Source organism: Sminthopsis crassicaudata, chromosome 6 (assembly GCF_048593235.1).
Source record: "Sminthopsis crassicaudata isolate SCR6 chromosome 6, ASM4859323v1, whole genome shotgun sequence".
In the NCBI taxonomy this organism is placed as follows: domain Eukaryota; kingdom Metazoa; phylum Chordata; class Mammalia; order Dasyuromorphia; family Dasyuridae; genus Sminthopsis; species Sminthopsis crassicaudata.
Window position 1 is genome coordinate 236,406,516 of NC_133622.1, and position 14,987 is coordinate 236,421,502.

At 43.7% G+C, this 14,987-nt stretch overlaps 1 protein-coding gene across 10 annotated transcripts in view; it reads right to left on the reverse strand.

The window, feature by feature from the left end:
• AGBL2 (AGBL carboxypeptidase 2) overlaps positions 1-14,987 on the reverse strand; it is a 62,646-nt gene that overhangs the window by 26,339 nt on the left and 21,320 nt on the right. For all 10 annotated transcript variants that reach the window (XM_074275340.1, XM_074275342.1, XM_074275348.1 and 7 more), the window contains 6 exons: positions 14,746-14,853; positions 9,685-9,835; positions 7,236-8,018; positions 5,812-5,968; positions 3,540-3,666; positions 1,869-1,969 (listed from right to left, as the gene is read on the reverse strand). In XM_074275340.1, coding sequence (XP_074131441.1) covers positions 1,869-1,969; positions 3,540-3,666; positions 5,812-5,968; positions 7,236-8,018; positions 9,685-9,835; positions 14,746-14,853 — 1,427 coding nt within the window. The remainder of the gene's footprint in view (positions 1-1,868; positions 1,970-3,539; positions 3,667-5,811; positions 5,969-7,235; positions 8,019-9,684; positions 9,836-14,745; positions 14,854-14,987) is intronic.

A 14,987-nucleotide genomic window follows, 5' to 3' on the forward strand; every position in this document is an offset into this window, starting at 1 on the left:
GAGAAAGACACCACCGTCAGCCCTTTGGAAAACGAAGCAGAGTTCTGACGTCCTTCAATGCCGTCTCCACTGTGTGATTGCAATCACTGTGCAAATTGTTCTCTTGGTTCACTGTGTGATTGTAGTCAGTGTGTAAATTGTTCTCTTGGTTCTGTTCGAGTCTCTGCTTTCCACTTAATTGTCTTTTTACAATGCAATATTATTGCAGCACAGTCATATGCTATAATTTCTTTAGCCATTCCCCAAGTGATGGGAAGCTATTTTGTTTCAAGTTTTTTTTTCTAAAATAGTGCTGCCAATTAAGAACTCTTGAGATACCACTACACCCCTATCAGGTTGGCCAAGATGACAGGAAAAGATAATGACCAATGTTGAAGGAGATGTGGGAAAACTGGGACGCTGATGCATTGTTGGTGGAGTTGTGAATGCACCCAATCATTCTGGAGAGCATTTTGGAACTATACTCAAAAAGTTATCAAACTGTTCATACCCTTTGACCCAGCAGTGTTTCTACTGGGTTTATATCCCAAAGAGATATTAAAGAAGGGAAAGGGACCCATATGTGTGGAAATGTTTGTGGCAGCCCTCTTTGTAGTGGCCAAAAACTAGAAACTAAGTGGATGCCCATCAGTTGGGGAATGGCTGAATAAATTGTGGTATATGAATATTATGGAATATTATTGTTCTGTAAGAAATGACCAGCAGGATGATTTCAGAAAGGCCTGGAGAGACTTACATGAACTGATGCTGAGGGAAGTGAGTAGAACCAAAAGATCCTAGTACACAGTGGCAACAAGATTAAATGATGATCAAGTCTGATGGACGTGGCTCTCTTCAACAATGAGGTGATTCAAGGCAATTCCAACAGACTTGTGACGGAAAAGCCAATCACATCCAGAGAGAACTATGGGGAATGAATGTGGATTGAATCATAGTATTTTCACCTTTTTGTTTGTTTTCTGTATCATGGTTTTTTTCCCCCTTTTGGTCTGATTTTTCTTGCACAATGTGACAAATATGGAAATATGTTTAAAAGGATTTCACATATTTAACCTATATTAGATTACTTGCTGTCTCAGGGAGAGGGAAGGAGGGAGAAAAACTTTCAATACAAAGTTTTATAAAAATGAATGTTGAAAACTATCTTAACATTATTTGGAAAAATAAAATACTATTAAAAAATAAAATAGTGCTGCTAAGAATATTTCTGACAGTATTTTGCTTTCAAGCAATGTGGGAGATATATGCACACATACATATGCATATATGTATACAAACACATATATACATATATACACGTGTGTGTGCATATCCAATACATATATATGTATGTTATATATAATGTATGTGTATAAACACATTCTTCTCTGTATTACTCCACAGTTCTATGCTTGGTAAGCTAATTAAAATTTACTCATAAGAGAGGTGAAATAATACATATTATCTCAAACATTATTAAGTGCCTAGTGTATGCACAGCACTGTGCTCAGTGCTGGAGGAGGTACAAAATGGAAACATAATGTGGCTCCTACCCTCAATGACATTAAAATAATAAATAATTGGGGATACAAAAACAACATGGAAATTCTCCTCATTTTGATCTCATAGGGTTTGAACCTCCTATTATTGAGTACATATATTTAGCATCATTTAATGATTCCACATTGGGGGTAAATTTATTTCCAAGTCTGTATTGAAAGGCCTGGGTTTGGCTGCCTCCAAAATGGGTCAGTGAAGAGGAAGGAGATCTTTGAGTTGTGGGGACAGAAAGCAGCTTTTCCACACATTCTGAATACTCATCTAGGCTTTTACATTTACAACTAGAATCTTCTTTTTGACTCTCTACTGACTAAAAAGAGCTTTTTTACCTTAGTGCGATCAGGATCACAGAAATCAAGAAGAGTATCACAGACATGATAACCAAGGGATGTCAGGTCCTCAGTGTTAAAATGAGTATCCCTTTTCTTGCCTGGAGAAAAATATGGACATCAGTGATTGAAAGTCTTTTGCTGAATCAGGGTGATATAGAAAGAATCCAATAATTCCTCTTTGAAAACACCTTTCTCTCTAGTTCTACTACCATCTGTCTAAACCAACCTGGCTAACTCATTATGCAGACCAGCAGTGGTAAAATCAGATAGAAATAGGGGTCACTAATCCATACATAAAGATCCCTCTGAGCTAATATTGACTTAGTTTTAAAATGTAATACTAGCTATGTTTTGTTGTGGATTTATTTATTTTGTTAATCATTTCCTGCAAATTAAAATAACTCTGACATACCACTTCACACCTCACAGATTGGCTAAGATGACAGAAAAAGATAATGATGAATGTCGTTCAGGGGATGTGGGAAAACTGGGACACTAATACATTGTTGGTGGAGTTGTGAACTGATCCAACCATTCTGGAGAGTAATTTGGAACTAGGCTCAAAGGGCTATCAAACTGTTCATACCATTTGGTCCAACAGTGTTTCTAGTGGATCTTTGTAGCAGCCCTTTTTGTAGTGACAAGGAACTGGAAACTGAGTTGAAAATCATCAGTTGGGGAAATGGCTGAATGAGTTATGGTATATGAATTTAATGGAATATTATTATGCTATAAGAAAGGATCAGCAGAATGACTTCAGAGAGGCCTGGAGAGCCTTACATGATGTGATGCTAAGTGAAGTGAGTTGAACTAAGAGAACATTGTACACAGCAGCAAGATTATGTGATGATCAACTGTGATAGACTGGGCTCTTTTCAACAATGAGATAATTCAGGCCAATTCCAATGGACTTGTAATGGAGAGAGTCGTCTATATCTGGAGAGAGACCTGTGGGAACTAAGTGAGCATCTCAACCCAGTATTTTCACCTTTTTTTTGTTGTTGTTTGCTGGCTTGTTTTTTTCTTATTTTTTCACCTTTTTATCTGATTTTTCTTGTGCAGCATGATAAACATGGAAATGTGTTTAGAAGATTTGCATATGTTTAACCTATATTGGATTAACTGCTACCTAGGGGAGGAGATGGGTGGAAGGAGGGAGAAAAATTTGGAACACAGGGTTTGTCCAGGTCATGTCCCCTGAGCATGGCTACTGTTTCCCTATGTTCTGTGCTCACTCTTCTTTCTCCCTATCAGTCTCTTACTGATCTCCTCATGATCCCATAAGTTTTCTTATCATTTCTATGCCAATCAATATCAAATCATTGAATCCAAGTGCAGTATCTCATTCTCTTGATTTTTAATCCTACATTACCAATTGCTTAGCAGACATTTCAAAGTGGACTCCCTTCGAACATCTTTGAAAAAAATTGCTAACCATTAAATACAAAATATCATTTCTCACGAAAATACAGTATTTTTTTTCTCTTTGGGGGAGGCCAGTATTTTCTAAGAAGCTTCTGTTTCACTTTTATTATCAGAGCTAGTTCAAATGACAGGTGGATGGCAAAACATTTCCTTAGGTTCAAGTAAATCAACAATAATGAAATTATGCATATCTTTACAAGGACTTGGCTTGTCCTCATAACCTTGGGGGAAAGGAGGCCTTACCTAATGTTGACCCTCCAAAGGTAGATTCCATAGTGTAGCTGTTCAGAATTCCCATCCGCCACATCACAACACGTCCAGTCCCTTCTTTGCACTTGTGGACTTTAAAATTACAACTCCGGAAGGAAAACTGAAGAGAAATCCAGCTATTCAGTTAGCAGACAACTAAAAGTCAAGAACACTCAACAACAGTTGTTTTTGTCTTTCCATTGTCAATTCTGACTTCCTTATGGGAATACGGCCTCTTTATGATGTTACAAATATTATTTTTACCTCATCAGAAATTTGTTGTTACTTTTTTTGATCATGTGACTCCCTTTACCCCCAAATCAATCTCTCCACTATCATCTGACACTCTCCTTGGGCCCCAGTGGGTTTCCCAAGGGATCTGCCTTACATGACCTCACTACTGGCCCCTCTGGCCTAGTCACATCCCTCTTTGAGGGTGTCTTCTGCATGGATTCCCACTTCTGAATGGCTTCTGCCCTTTCCCCACTAATCTAATTCCATTCTTTCCTCAAAGTCCTGTTCAACTTCAACCCCTACAGTGTCAATGTTCCTGACTATAAGTCTTTAATAAGACCTTCTCTCACATTTTATATTGTATATTATATCATAGCTATGCTATAGAACAGGGGGTCTCAAACTACAGCCCTCAGGCCAGATGCAGCCCACTAAGGATGTTCATGTGGCCGCCGAGTTATGGTAAATGGGCTGAGGGGCGGAGACAGAGTGTGAGGTTTTTTTTACTATAGTCCGGTCCTCCAACAGTCAGAGGGACAGGGAACTGGCCCCCTATTTAAAAAGTTTGAGGACCACTGCTATAGAACTTGATGTTCTAGGTAATTCTCATATTCCTAGGGTTGCTTAGCATAGCATTTTGAACTGTGCATAGAATCATGTAACATTTCATAACATGAGGGGACCATAGAAATCATAGTTCTATTGTGGATTAGATTGGATCCCTCACAGAATCTGAGGGATCACAGCAGGCATCCAATCCAATCTACAAGTGGAAAGAAATCTCCACTATGAAATATGGCACAAGTGGATATTTAGTCTCTCCTTGAAGGCTTTCAAAGAGGGGAAATACGTCCATTTTGGAGCAAGTCATCCTTCCTTAGGATCATCTATCAGCTGAAAGGTTTCCCTGACATTAGGTTTGAATGTGTCTTTCTATACTATCTACTCTTTCCTTGGTTCTGCTTTCTAGTCCCCCCCCCAAAAAAAAGAACAAATCGCATCCCTTCTTCATGTTGAATCCCTGCCAATTTTACAGATGAAAACAGCAGACACTTCCATGTTTCACAGTGGTGTTTGGCCACATTCCACTAGTTCATGTGAAGAGATAATTTTATATAGTAGGTCTATACCATCCAAAAACATCTTTTATTCTAACCAGTTACTTGTCAAAGGTCTATTTTTTCAGGGACGTGGCAATTCTTTCAACTGGCATAGATGACAGCCCCCTTACAGACTTTAGCCAAGTGGCCTCCATGAGGTCTTGGTCCAAATTATGGCGAGAACAAGCCACAGCAATGTCAGTCAATCTGGCTTTTGGGTCACAGATACAGAATCCACTGCCAGGCCTATTCTCTAGATCTTTATCAGCCTGGTAGGACCTGTCCAAACTTGTGGTTCAAATGTGAGACTTTCTAGGGGGTCACCTCACCAGGATGAAACATCAGATTAGCTATTTAGGAGAGGTTCAACCAACTGCTTCCTTATCCTACGTATTTAGTAAAGATCATCTTACTATTCTAAAAAAAAGTTGGATTTTCACTTTCAAATTATCACAGATTGTTATATGCATCTCTCTCAGCTGCAGAATTGTTTCTAAACATGCTTTATTATCTGAGGCCTCTTTTATCAGCTCCTGAGTGGCCTTTTTATTATTTGCAAGTTTGAGGCAAGTATGAGGGTGTTTCAGATTACATAACCTTATGAATTTGCTGGCTTATCTATTATGTAATTCCTTCTTCTGATGCCACAAAGAATTAAGAGTTTTTCACTTACTAAAAGTGTAAGCATTTGGCCCAAGAGAAATGGAGAAATAACTGTGATTCTCTGGAATCTCACTTGGAAACACACTTCTAACCCTGAAGAAGTTTTCGCTGGGACTTACTTTTCTACTCACTCATCACAAAGGAGACCATCTTTAAGGCCCCTTCCAGCTTTAAGTCTTAGAAGAAAGTTCTGTTTTCTCTATGAGATTTTTACATGATTGCCCCTATGTTTCATGGACTATTCTGTTAGAAGTATCTCCCATGCTTACCTTATCTGGGGCATTTTTGCTCAGCATTAAAGGGAAGACTCGCTCATGAAGCCATTGTTTGCGACTGGTGCTGTTACACCCGTACAGGAAGATGTTGTTCTTGCGACTGTGCCCGTGGAAATCACAATACAGCAGGACCTCCCGCTCTTCAAGGACTCTACAGAATCAAGGCCTCATTAGATACAGTCCCTGCAGCTCTCGCCTTTGCCCCATCCCCTTTTATTATTTGATGTCTATTAGAACATGCCATCTGTCCATCTCCGTTAGGTTCCTTGAGGTCAGGGTCTGTACTCAGTTCCTGGGAATATTTTGCACACTGTAGCCACGTGATAAATAATTGCTGAGTTAAGTTGGTATGGTTGTTCCCTTACCTTCCCAGAGTCCATCAGTGACTCACATGAATGAATCAATGAATTGCTGGATACTATGCTAAGGGCTAGTAATACACTTCTATAAAGAGAGAGGGTGTTCCTACCTTGAAGGAACTCACGTTCTAATATTAAAGAGATCTTGACCAGAGAAAGGAGTACTGACCTAGGGTGTCACAGAGACCGTGAAAGGATTATATGATAGGCCCTTTTCAGAAGTAATGATGTTAACTTGAAGTCTTATGTTCTGAGCTAGAGGTGGAAAGAAGATGAGAGATGAGATGGAGCTGGGGAAAGAGGCACATTAAGTGCATCAATAACAAAAAACTGAATAAGCATTTAACATGTATGAAGCATGGAGCTAGGTGCTGAGTGAAGAAATTAAAAAAAAAAAAAAAAAAAGGAAGCTATAGTTCCTGCTCTCACGGAACTTATAGCCCAGTTAAGGGAGATGGCCGTCACAGGTGATCACAATATAATACAGAGTAAGCACATTAGGGAGAAGAAGTGCTCTGGGTAGCCCAGGCCCAGTGATGGCAATGATGGGCAAAGCAAACACATCTGCTAACTAAAGCTGGCTCGTGTCTCTCCAGAGACCACATATGTCTTGTGCCCTCTGTCTGAAGTGCTTTCCTGCTCTGTTTCAATGTGCCCTCTCTACCCCAGTGCTGCTCACTCCCAGCCTCCACGGACCCGGGGCAGGCTAACGAGGCTGCCTGCCCTGCCAGGGGACTGTGTTTCCTCCTATCCTTGTCTACAGACAAGTTTAGTGGGCCCTTAAGGTGTCTGCAGAGTGTGTTCATGGGCATTTTCTTTTAATTTGCTCATCTCCACTAGGTCCCAGATCTCTGAGGGGGAGGGCCTCATGGCAAAACCAGAAGTGCCCTGGACTGTGTGATCTGAGTGTGGTCACTTTTGGCTGACCAATCCATCAGCCCAGCTGGGGGCTATTGGGGCACAAGGCGGGACGTGGTCCCAACGTGTCATTAAAGCCAGCTTTCTTTTATCAACCAATGGGACCGTTTTTACAAAAGGGTTACTGAGCGTCTTCCTCACCTCTTGATCATGTTCCTGGTGTGCCAAATGCAGGGGAAGGAGTCTTTCAGGAGGGTCTTGTAGTGCCTGTTCAGGTCTCTGCCCGCCAGCGAACAGCGGTAATTCCCCACGATCACCCCATCTGGATTTAGCATGGGAACCACCTTAAAAATGAAAAGGTCCCTGAGGAGGTGGGCATCGGGGGAGTCTCCGAGAATGAAGTCCAGGAATCCTTTCATCATCCAGGAGCCGTTGCTTTCCCCGGGGTGGACTCGGGCACTCAGAATGACTGCTTTCTTTGCTGCGGCCATTTCCAAAGTCTTGGATGGGTTGGTGATGGTGAGCAGGTAGACAGTGTTGCCTGCCAGGCTTCTGCACAGAGTCCTGAGCTTGCAGAACTGAGACTGGATGGGATTGTTGGTCACCGTCAGCAAGTAATACTGCAAATCCGTGTACGTGTAAGGGTAGAAGTGAGCAAAGTAGCAGGTGTCCTGGTCGTGCGGGAAGCGGACCGTCCAGGTGAGGCAGTAGAAGGTTGGCTGTCCATCCTCAGCAGCTTTCCGGTAGTACTTGATCTCATCCCCCGCTCGCCTCCAGCCCATGTTCTGGGTGCGGGCATCCACCTCCGAGTACAGGAGCGGCTTCATTCCTATGGTGTAGAGGCTCTTGGGTTTTAGCAGATTGACTATGGTGAAGCGATAGGTGATCTCCTTCCTGGTGTTCTGGACTCGGAAATAAAACCACTGAGTGTGCTTGTTAGTATAGAGATCGGTCCGAAGAGTGAGTTCATAGTCATAGGTGTCTCTGCAAGGGACAAAACCAGAGAAGGCCTAAGCCTGGGGCAGCCAAGAGGCTTCCCTAAGAATCTACTCCAGCAAGTGGCCAGATGGGCTCTGAACCCTTCTTCCTGACTCTCAGCCCTATTTCCTACTTATTGGTCCATCAGTTGCTTGAGGGCAAGGACTATATTTATTTTTGCTCCCTCAGGGCCCTTTTCAGGGTCTGGCTCTGTTTGACTGGCAGCTGGCTGTGCCATTCTCCTTTGGTTCTTGCTTTGGGTCTCAGGATATTTGCTATCATTTATATAGGCTTTTATAATCAGTATTTCTTTGGAAACTGCCCCTTCTTTGGAAACTTTTAACAGCCTTTTGAGGTCAGTTGTATGGTTATTGCCTTCATTTTACAGATAAACAACTGAAGGATAGAAAGCTTGTGACTTGTCCCCAGAGGGTGGCTTAGCCAAGCATGGCGCCTTCCTCTAAAGGAAGGAGGGAGATCCGGGACAGATACAGTTGACAAGATGATGACCCCTGAGTAAAGCTCCAGACCCAGTTTACCCTTCTCTGTCCTGATTATGAATGGCATACATTTGTTAAAGGCTCCAGGCTCCTTTGGCTTGGCTCAGCAGACAGCCCAAACAATAGTCATTAGTTTGAAGCTCCGGGCAGGGCCAGTTTTCAGCAGCTGTTAGGTGACGGCTTCATTCTGCAGACCCAGAACTAAAGGCAGAAGCACACGGCTCCTTGGGTCAGAGGGAGCCTGGACCTTTGGATTAATCAGTCTATCAAAGCCTTCATACGTGTGAGAAGTCTTTGATTCATTCATTGACTGAAGAGACTTGGTTAGGCCTTCAAGCCCTTGACCAACTGGTTCAGGGCAGAAGTCCAGGAACTCTGTAATTCCTGAGGTAAGCTTATGATAATGTCCCAGCCCTAAACCAACCCAACACACACACACACACACACACACACACACACACACACACACACACATCCTTTTTTTCAGTGTTATTGTTTCAATGGTGGTCTGCAAACTCTTAGGAAATTTTGCAGTTGCATTAGAAGTGAGCATCTTCATGTAGTCACTCACTGAGACTTCTGTCTAGAATAATTCACCAAGGCTGCACAGTCCATGGCAGTCAGCATTGAACCCCAGGCCTCCATCCAGAGGCCACATGCAGGCCCTTTTCAACTGCACTTTGGTGTCTCCTTTCAAAACTTATGAACAGACCATGTACTTCAAAAATGTAAAACTGGCGTTATATAATTTTGATTTCTTAAGGAAACTGAAAGACTTTATTCCTTATTTGCTTCTATTTTTGTGAGGACAGATGGGGAAATGACTACAGCATGTGGAAGACTGGAATTAGAACACGAAAAATGGTTGACCTCAAAGGTAGACACTGAAGTGAGAGAAAAGCCACATGTCTGAACGAGAGATGTATTTGTAGCTTGCCGGGGTAGGTGGGGGATGGCAGCTGGAGAAACTTGCTCTTTTAATTTTTTTTTTAGAGAATTAAGAAACTCCAATTGCAAGATGCCCTTAGGAAATATGGCAAATAACAGCTTTTCCTTTTATTTCTACCCTTCTTTCAAGAGTTAATCTCAAATTTCATCCCACTCTTGCAGGAATTCTCAGTTGCCCCTCCAATCACCATCCCCACCAGAAATCCCTTTTCAGTATTACTCACACTCTCACAGCTTTCTGCAAATTCCCACTCTCGAATCTTGACTCAAACAGCAGGGTATCATCTTCTGGGCCTTGCAAGTTCACAGAAAGTTGTTTGATCAGTCCTCGTTTGCCTCCCACTCTTGAGCTGGTGAAATAGGAACCCGGGGGGGCTGAGAAAATGGACAGACTTAGAAGTGGGGACAAGTTGTCTTCTCTACTTACACAATACTTGGGCTGACCATTATCCTGGCCTGGCCTCTGGCCAAACTCCGAGGAGTGTGATTTTGTCAGGGTGGGTACTTCCTCTGCTGACATAGTTCATGGCTTCTCTGTGACTTAAACAGTCTTAGAGAGTTCCAATCCCTGAAAAATTCAACTATCTTCACCCAAGCTTGGTGACGAGCTAATCTGACATTAACCAGGCAGATCCTCAATAAAGACCGAGGCGGTCAGCTGGCTGACGCCCCACAAATTTCTAGTTTGTTTGGATCTGCCCATTTGTGCTCAGTTGGCACAGGCTTCTAGAAACCAGGCTACCTCTGCCCTACTGGAGTAGGTCTTTAGTAAAAGAACATCAAATATATGACTATAAAGTCCTTTCTTCATAAAGCTTTGATAGCAACAATGAGGGACAAAAGACGGAATTCATGTGGTAGCCCTGAATACTAAAAAATGAAAAAGTGTGTGTGTGCATGTGTATGTGTGTGTGCGTGTGCATGTGTGCGTGTGTGTGTGTGTGTACGCATGTGTGTGTAGAGGGACAATGGAAAAATTTTCATGGAGGAGCTATACGATGAGAACTGGACAGGATGAAAAGCACAAATGGGCTGTATTCTGCCATAATGGAAGGACAATCTGCCCCCATTAAATACACAGCCTAGAGTCACCTTTTACTTGGATGCAGGGTTTGGGGCAAGAGAAGAGAAGGGGCAGTATATGAGGAGATCAAAGGAAGAAAGCAAGACCATCCGAGGAAAGTGCCATTATTGGTCAGAGTGGGGGTGTAGAAGAGAAATCCTCCATCCACCCATCACCATCTCCATCCAGAACCCGATAATCACCCCAGAGCCAAGGCAAAAGGCTTCAAGAGCTCCTGCCTGAGCCAAGGTGCCAACCTCAAGGCACTTTATGCCACACTTAAAAAAAGCTTAACAATTTAGGCACTTGGTTATGGATTGGAACTCCTGTGTTCATCCCTTGATGTGCTGGGGATGGATAGGAATGAGGTTAGTGGAGACTGGGAAAGAATTAGATTATAATCTACCTGAAAGTTGTACGGTGGCCCTTGAGGGGCCACTATCCCCAACCTGACACTCGTGGATTGGTTCCCTGCGGGATGGCTACCTCAGTTTCAAATTTCTGTGAGTCTGTAATTTTGAAATTCGGGCTCACCAGCATTCACCTTTAACAGTCAGCCACTTGTCACAATTATCTCAAAGCATTTACTAAAACACTATAGCACAAACTGTAGATTAAACATTCCCCTAAGCTTTGCCCAGGGAAACGCAAGTCGGTGTGAAAGGTGGGCACATGCACAGAATATTCTAGAGAGGGGTACATGTGAGGGTACCAAGTGCAGCCAAGCACCTCATGGTTAGCACTGCAGGGTCTCGTCCTTTCTGTTGGGCACCAGCCTGCTGGGTACTTGCCCTTAGTCCTCCTCTTCCCTCTAGTCCATCAGCTGGACCTGTTAGCCTGCTTTGTGCTGGCTATGGCAAATCCTCCTGGATGAGCTGATTGGGGGGAGAGAGGAGAGAGAATCCCTTCCTCTCTGTGGCCAACCTTTGCCGGCCACCAGCTGCTCTGCTTCCTTGGAGCCTCACCACCATCATCATGACCTACCCTCACCCCCAGGAAAAGCTCTTTGGCCCTTACACTCATCAGAGCTTCCCCTTTGACAGGAGAGCTGGAAGATGGAATAACAAACTCCTCACAGCTTGTTTATGGAGGGCTCAAAATCCAAGCCGTCTTTTCATTTACCACCAGTTGCTCAGCTCGGTTCCGGCTCTGGCAAACATCTTCCCCCTGTCTCTGTTGTGGCCCTCCCCTTGCCCCACCCCTTTTCAGTGCCTTTTTCTACTTTGTCTTCCCTTGCTAGATCATTAGCTCCTTGAGGGCAGATTGGCTTTCTTTTTCTTATTTGTCTCCCCAGCTCTTATCCCACTGCCTGGCACATGCTTGGCAGCTGCCCTTTGTTCTCAAGGAGGAACAGAATGACACCCCCATGTTAGAGTCGAGCCACTATGTGTCTGACTGTGGCCTATTAGAGCTCAGAATACTCGGCCACGATCGGACAGGTGAACATTTGGGGACTTCGCTAACTGAGCATCTCGTATTTCTTCTGGGGTAATGCAATTCTGCTTTGCTCACAGAGCCGCTTCTCTGGTGAGGGCACACCATGCTGGAGGGGTCCTGGGCCCGTGTCTCCCATGGCACACAATCGATTCCAAAGTTCTTCAAGGACTCCTTGAGAGTGTCCTTGTATGGCTTCTTCTGACCACCCTGTGACCTGGCCCTGCGCGAATTCTCCCTGAATTTTTCAGGGATAGGAACTCTCCAAGACCATCTAAGTCACAGGGAGATCATGAGCTGTCTTTTAGGGAACCACACGATTAGCATGTGAATCACATGGCCAGCCCACCAGAGCTGCACTTTCTACAGTTTGAATGCTTGACCGCTTAGTTCGAGAAGGGACCCCTGTGTCTAGGATCTTATCCTGCCACATCTTCAGAATCTTCTGAAAACACTTCAAATAGAAGTAATTCCGTTTCCTGGCACGGCTTAGTTGGCGTTTAATAAATGTTCATTTTATCACCTCCCTCTGGAGGAGGAATGATTCCTTTACAGGAACTGAATTCTTCGATCATAGCTGGTTCTCTTTTCCAAAGCCAGACAAGACTCCCTGTAGACTAATAAAACTTTCTCCTCAGGTGAGTGTAGACAGAGCTGGCAGGCTTTTTGAAGGCTCCTAGGCTGTGACTAGCCCTTAAGTGGACAACAGCTGGTTGCCACTGCTATGACTCCATCAAAGTGATGGAGGAACTTCCTTCTTCATGCCTCCTAAAGGAGACTCAAGTTCTCTGTGTCCTTTTCATGCTACAAGTGGCCTACTCCAAGTTTTGTAGTATTTTGTGACATTTTACTTACAAAGTCCTAGAGAATCAGCAAAGAAAATGATTGAGCCCATAGCAGCAAAGTTGCAGATTCTATAGAGTAGTAACAAAACACAGAGACAATCAAGATGAGATTCTCACTTAAAGTAACTAGGACAAGAGGGACTGATGGCCACAGAGTAAGGGCATCAGTTCTGCTTGTCTGATGCACATCTCCCAAGTGAGAAAGGCTGGAGACTCTGTTTTGTGGAAAATGCTAAGAGTGTCATAAAAATGTGTTGGGTAGACTGGGGCATGTGGAGACATTCTGTAACTTTGGTGGTTAAGTGGAGCCTGAATGGGGAGAGAGTCGGACAGGCGGACACCTCAGCCCCGCAGTTGTTGTACTGATCAAGGGGTCAGGTGATGGGGGGCAGTGTCAGAGGTGAAGAAGGGGCATATTCAAGAGCTGTCTGTAGTATTATCATTGTTAATTTTTTTTGCCATGGCCCAAACATGAGCACTGAGGATATTCCTGCAGCAATGAGGTGATTCTAGTTTTTTAAGGAACACTTTGTAACCGTACAAGTATCAAGTATTCTTTGGCAGGTGAACTCTGAGACATTTTATATACTTTGCAGTGAGGGAGCATGGTGGCTTTTCTCTTAACCTAAGTGAGGCTTTTTGGGGGGCTGTGATGGGGGGGCTATTCTTACTGCAATGCTGTGAGCTTTCAAGTCACAGGAGAAACAGAACCGCAGGTGAACGAACAAAAGAAGAGAAAGATGGGCTGACAAGGCAGGGGCGGACTGTAGCATGCTGTCAACAATGACATACATGGGGCGCAGTGTGAAAGACATCCTCATGGTCGACTTGCTACAAGAGCAGAGAATACCGGGCAGACAGGCCAAGCTCAGCCCTGGTTGGCATGACCTGCAGGGAATGTGGAGGAGATTCTCTATGGAGGCTTTATGCAAAAACATGGACAGAAAGCATGAGGACACAGAGATGGGCTGCCATCTGCAAAGCCAACACGGATTCACTGAAATCTGGCCATGTCCTTCAGACGCTGGATAGGGCTGAGACTCAGAGGGCCTCCTGATCTTCTAAGCAGCTAAAGTGCCGCTTCCCAAAATATCCACGGTGATTCACATTAAGTGTCCGAGTCAATTGTAAACATCGTCACGGACAGAGCAGGGACATAGCTGGCCCATCGATTCTTCATGTGCTTGGGGCTGCTACGAGCCACGAAGGCTTACCCACAAGTTGTAGCAACACCAGCAAATGTATCATCCAGGAAAAGATGACTGAAAAAGGAGGCAAGCCTGTGACATCACAAGAGCATGCAAGGCAAGAAATGGGCAGATCGAGAGCCGGCCGGAAACCATCAGCACGCTGAGTGGCAAGGCTCTGGGATGCTGGGTCCGTTCTCTATGGAGTCCATGGAAGGCATGAGGTGAAAAAGTGGGAGAATGAGATCAAATCTACACCACTGGAGGGAATAGGACCAGCTGTGAAATCACAACTCCATTGAAACACTCATGGATTCTAATTTTTTTTAAATGCAGCTTTTATACATGTTCTCTTAACATAATAATCATGTACAAATCATCCCCACAACTATCTTCCCTTTAAAAATAAGTAAAACCCAGAATGATGTGTCTTATAAAAAACCATCAGGAAATGGAGGAAGAAGGAAGGATGAAAGATGGTGTCAGTGACTTAGCTGGGAGGTGAAAGCAGGTTCCCTGGAGGCAGCTCTAGTGAGATTTGCTTCAGAGAGAAGGAGGAAGTCACAATACAAGCTTATAACCAAAATAATAATGATACTTCTGCAGAACCGTGAAAGTATTAAGGTTGACCTCCTACAAATATCAGCATTCTTGCTCAATCTGGTCATCAAAAGATACTTCACTTGCTTTTCATTTATGTGATTACAGATTTTTCCAGCTGCCACAATGAAGCCCTTTTGAGGAAAATGAGGATACCTGATTCAATGTGATAGACCACTGTGCCTTTTCCCTCTCCAACAATTTCCGGTACCTTCTCATTTCCTGTAGGATGATAGAAATACTCAGGCTTGGGTGGGACCCATTCTGAAAGGAGACATCCAACAGGAACAGGCAGTCAATAACCACCTAATGAGGAGCAAAACTACCAAAATTACTCTGTTCATTTCTACAAGGACCACAACAAAGACTTCTTCTCCCTTCTAAAGCATTCCCCCTGG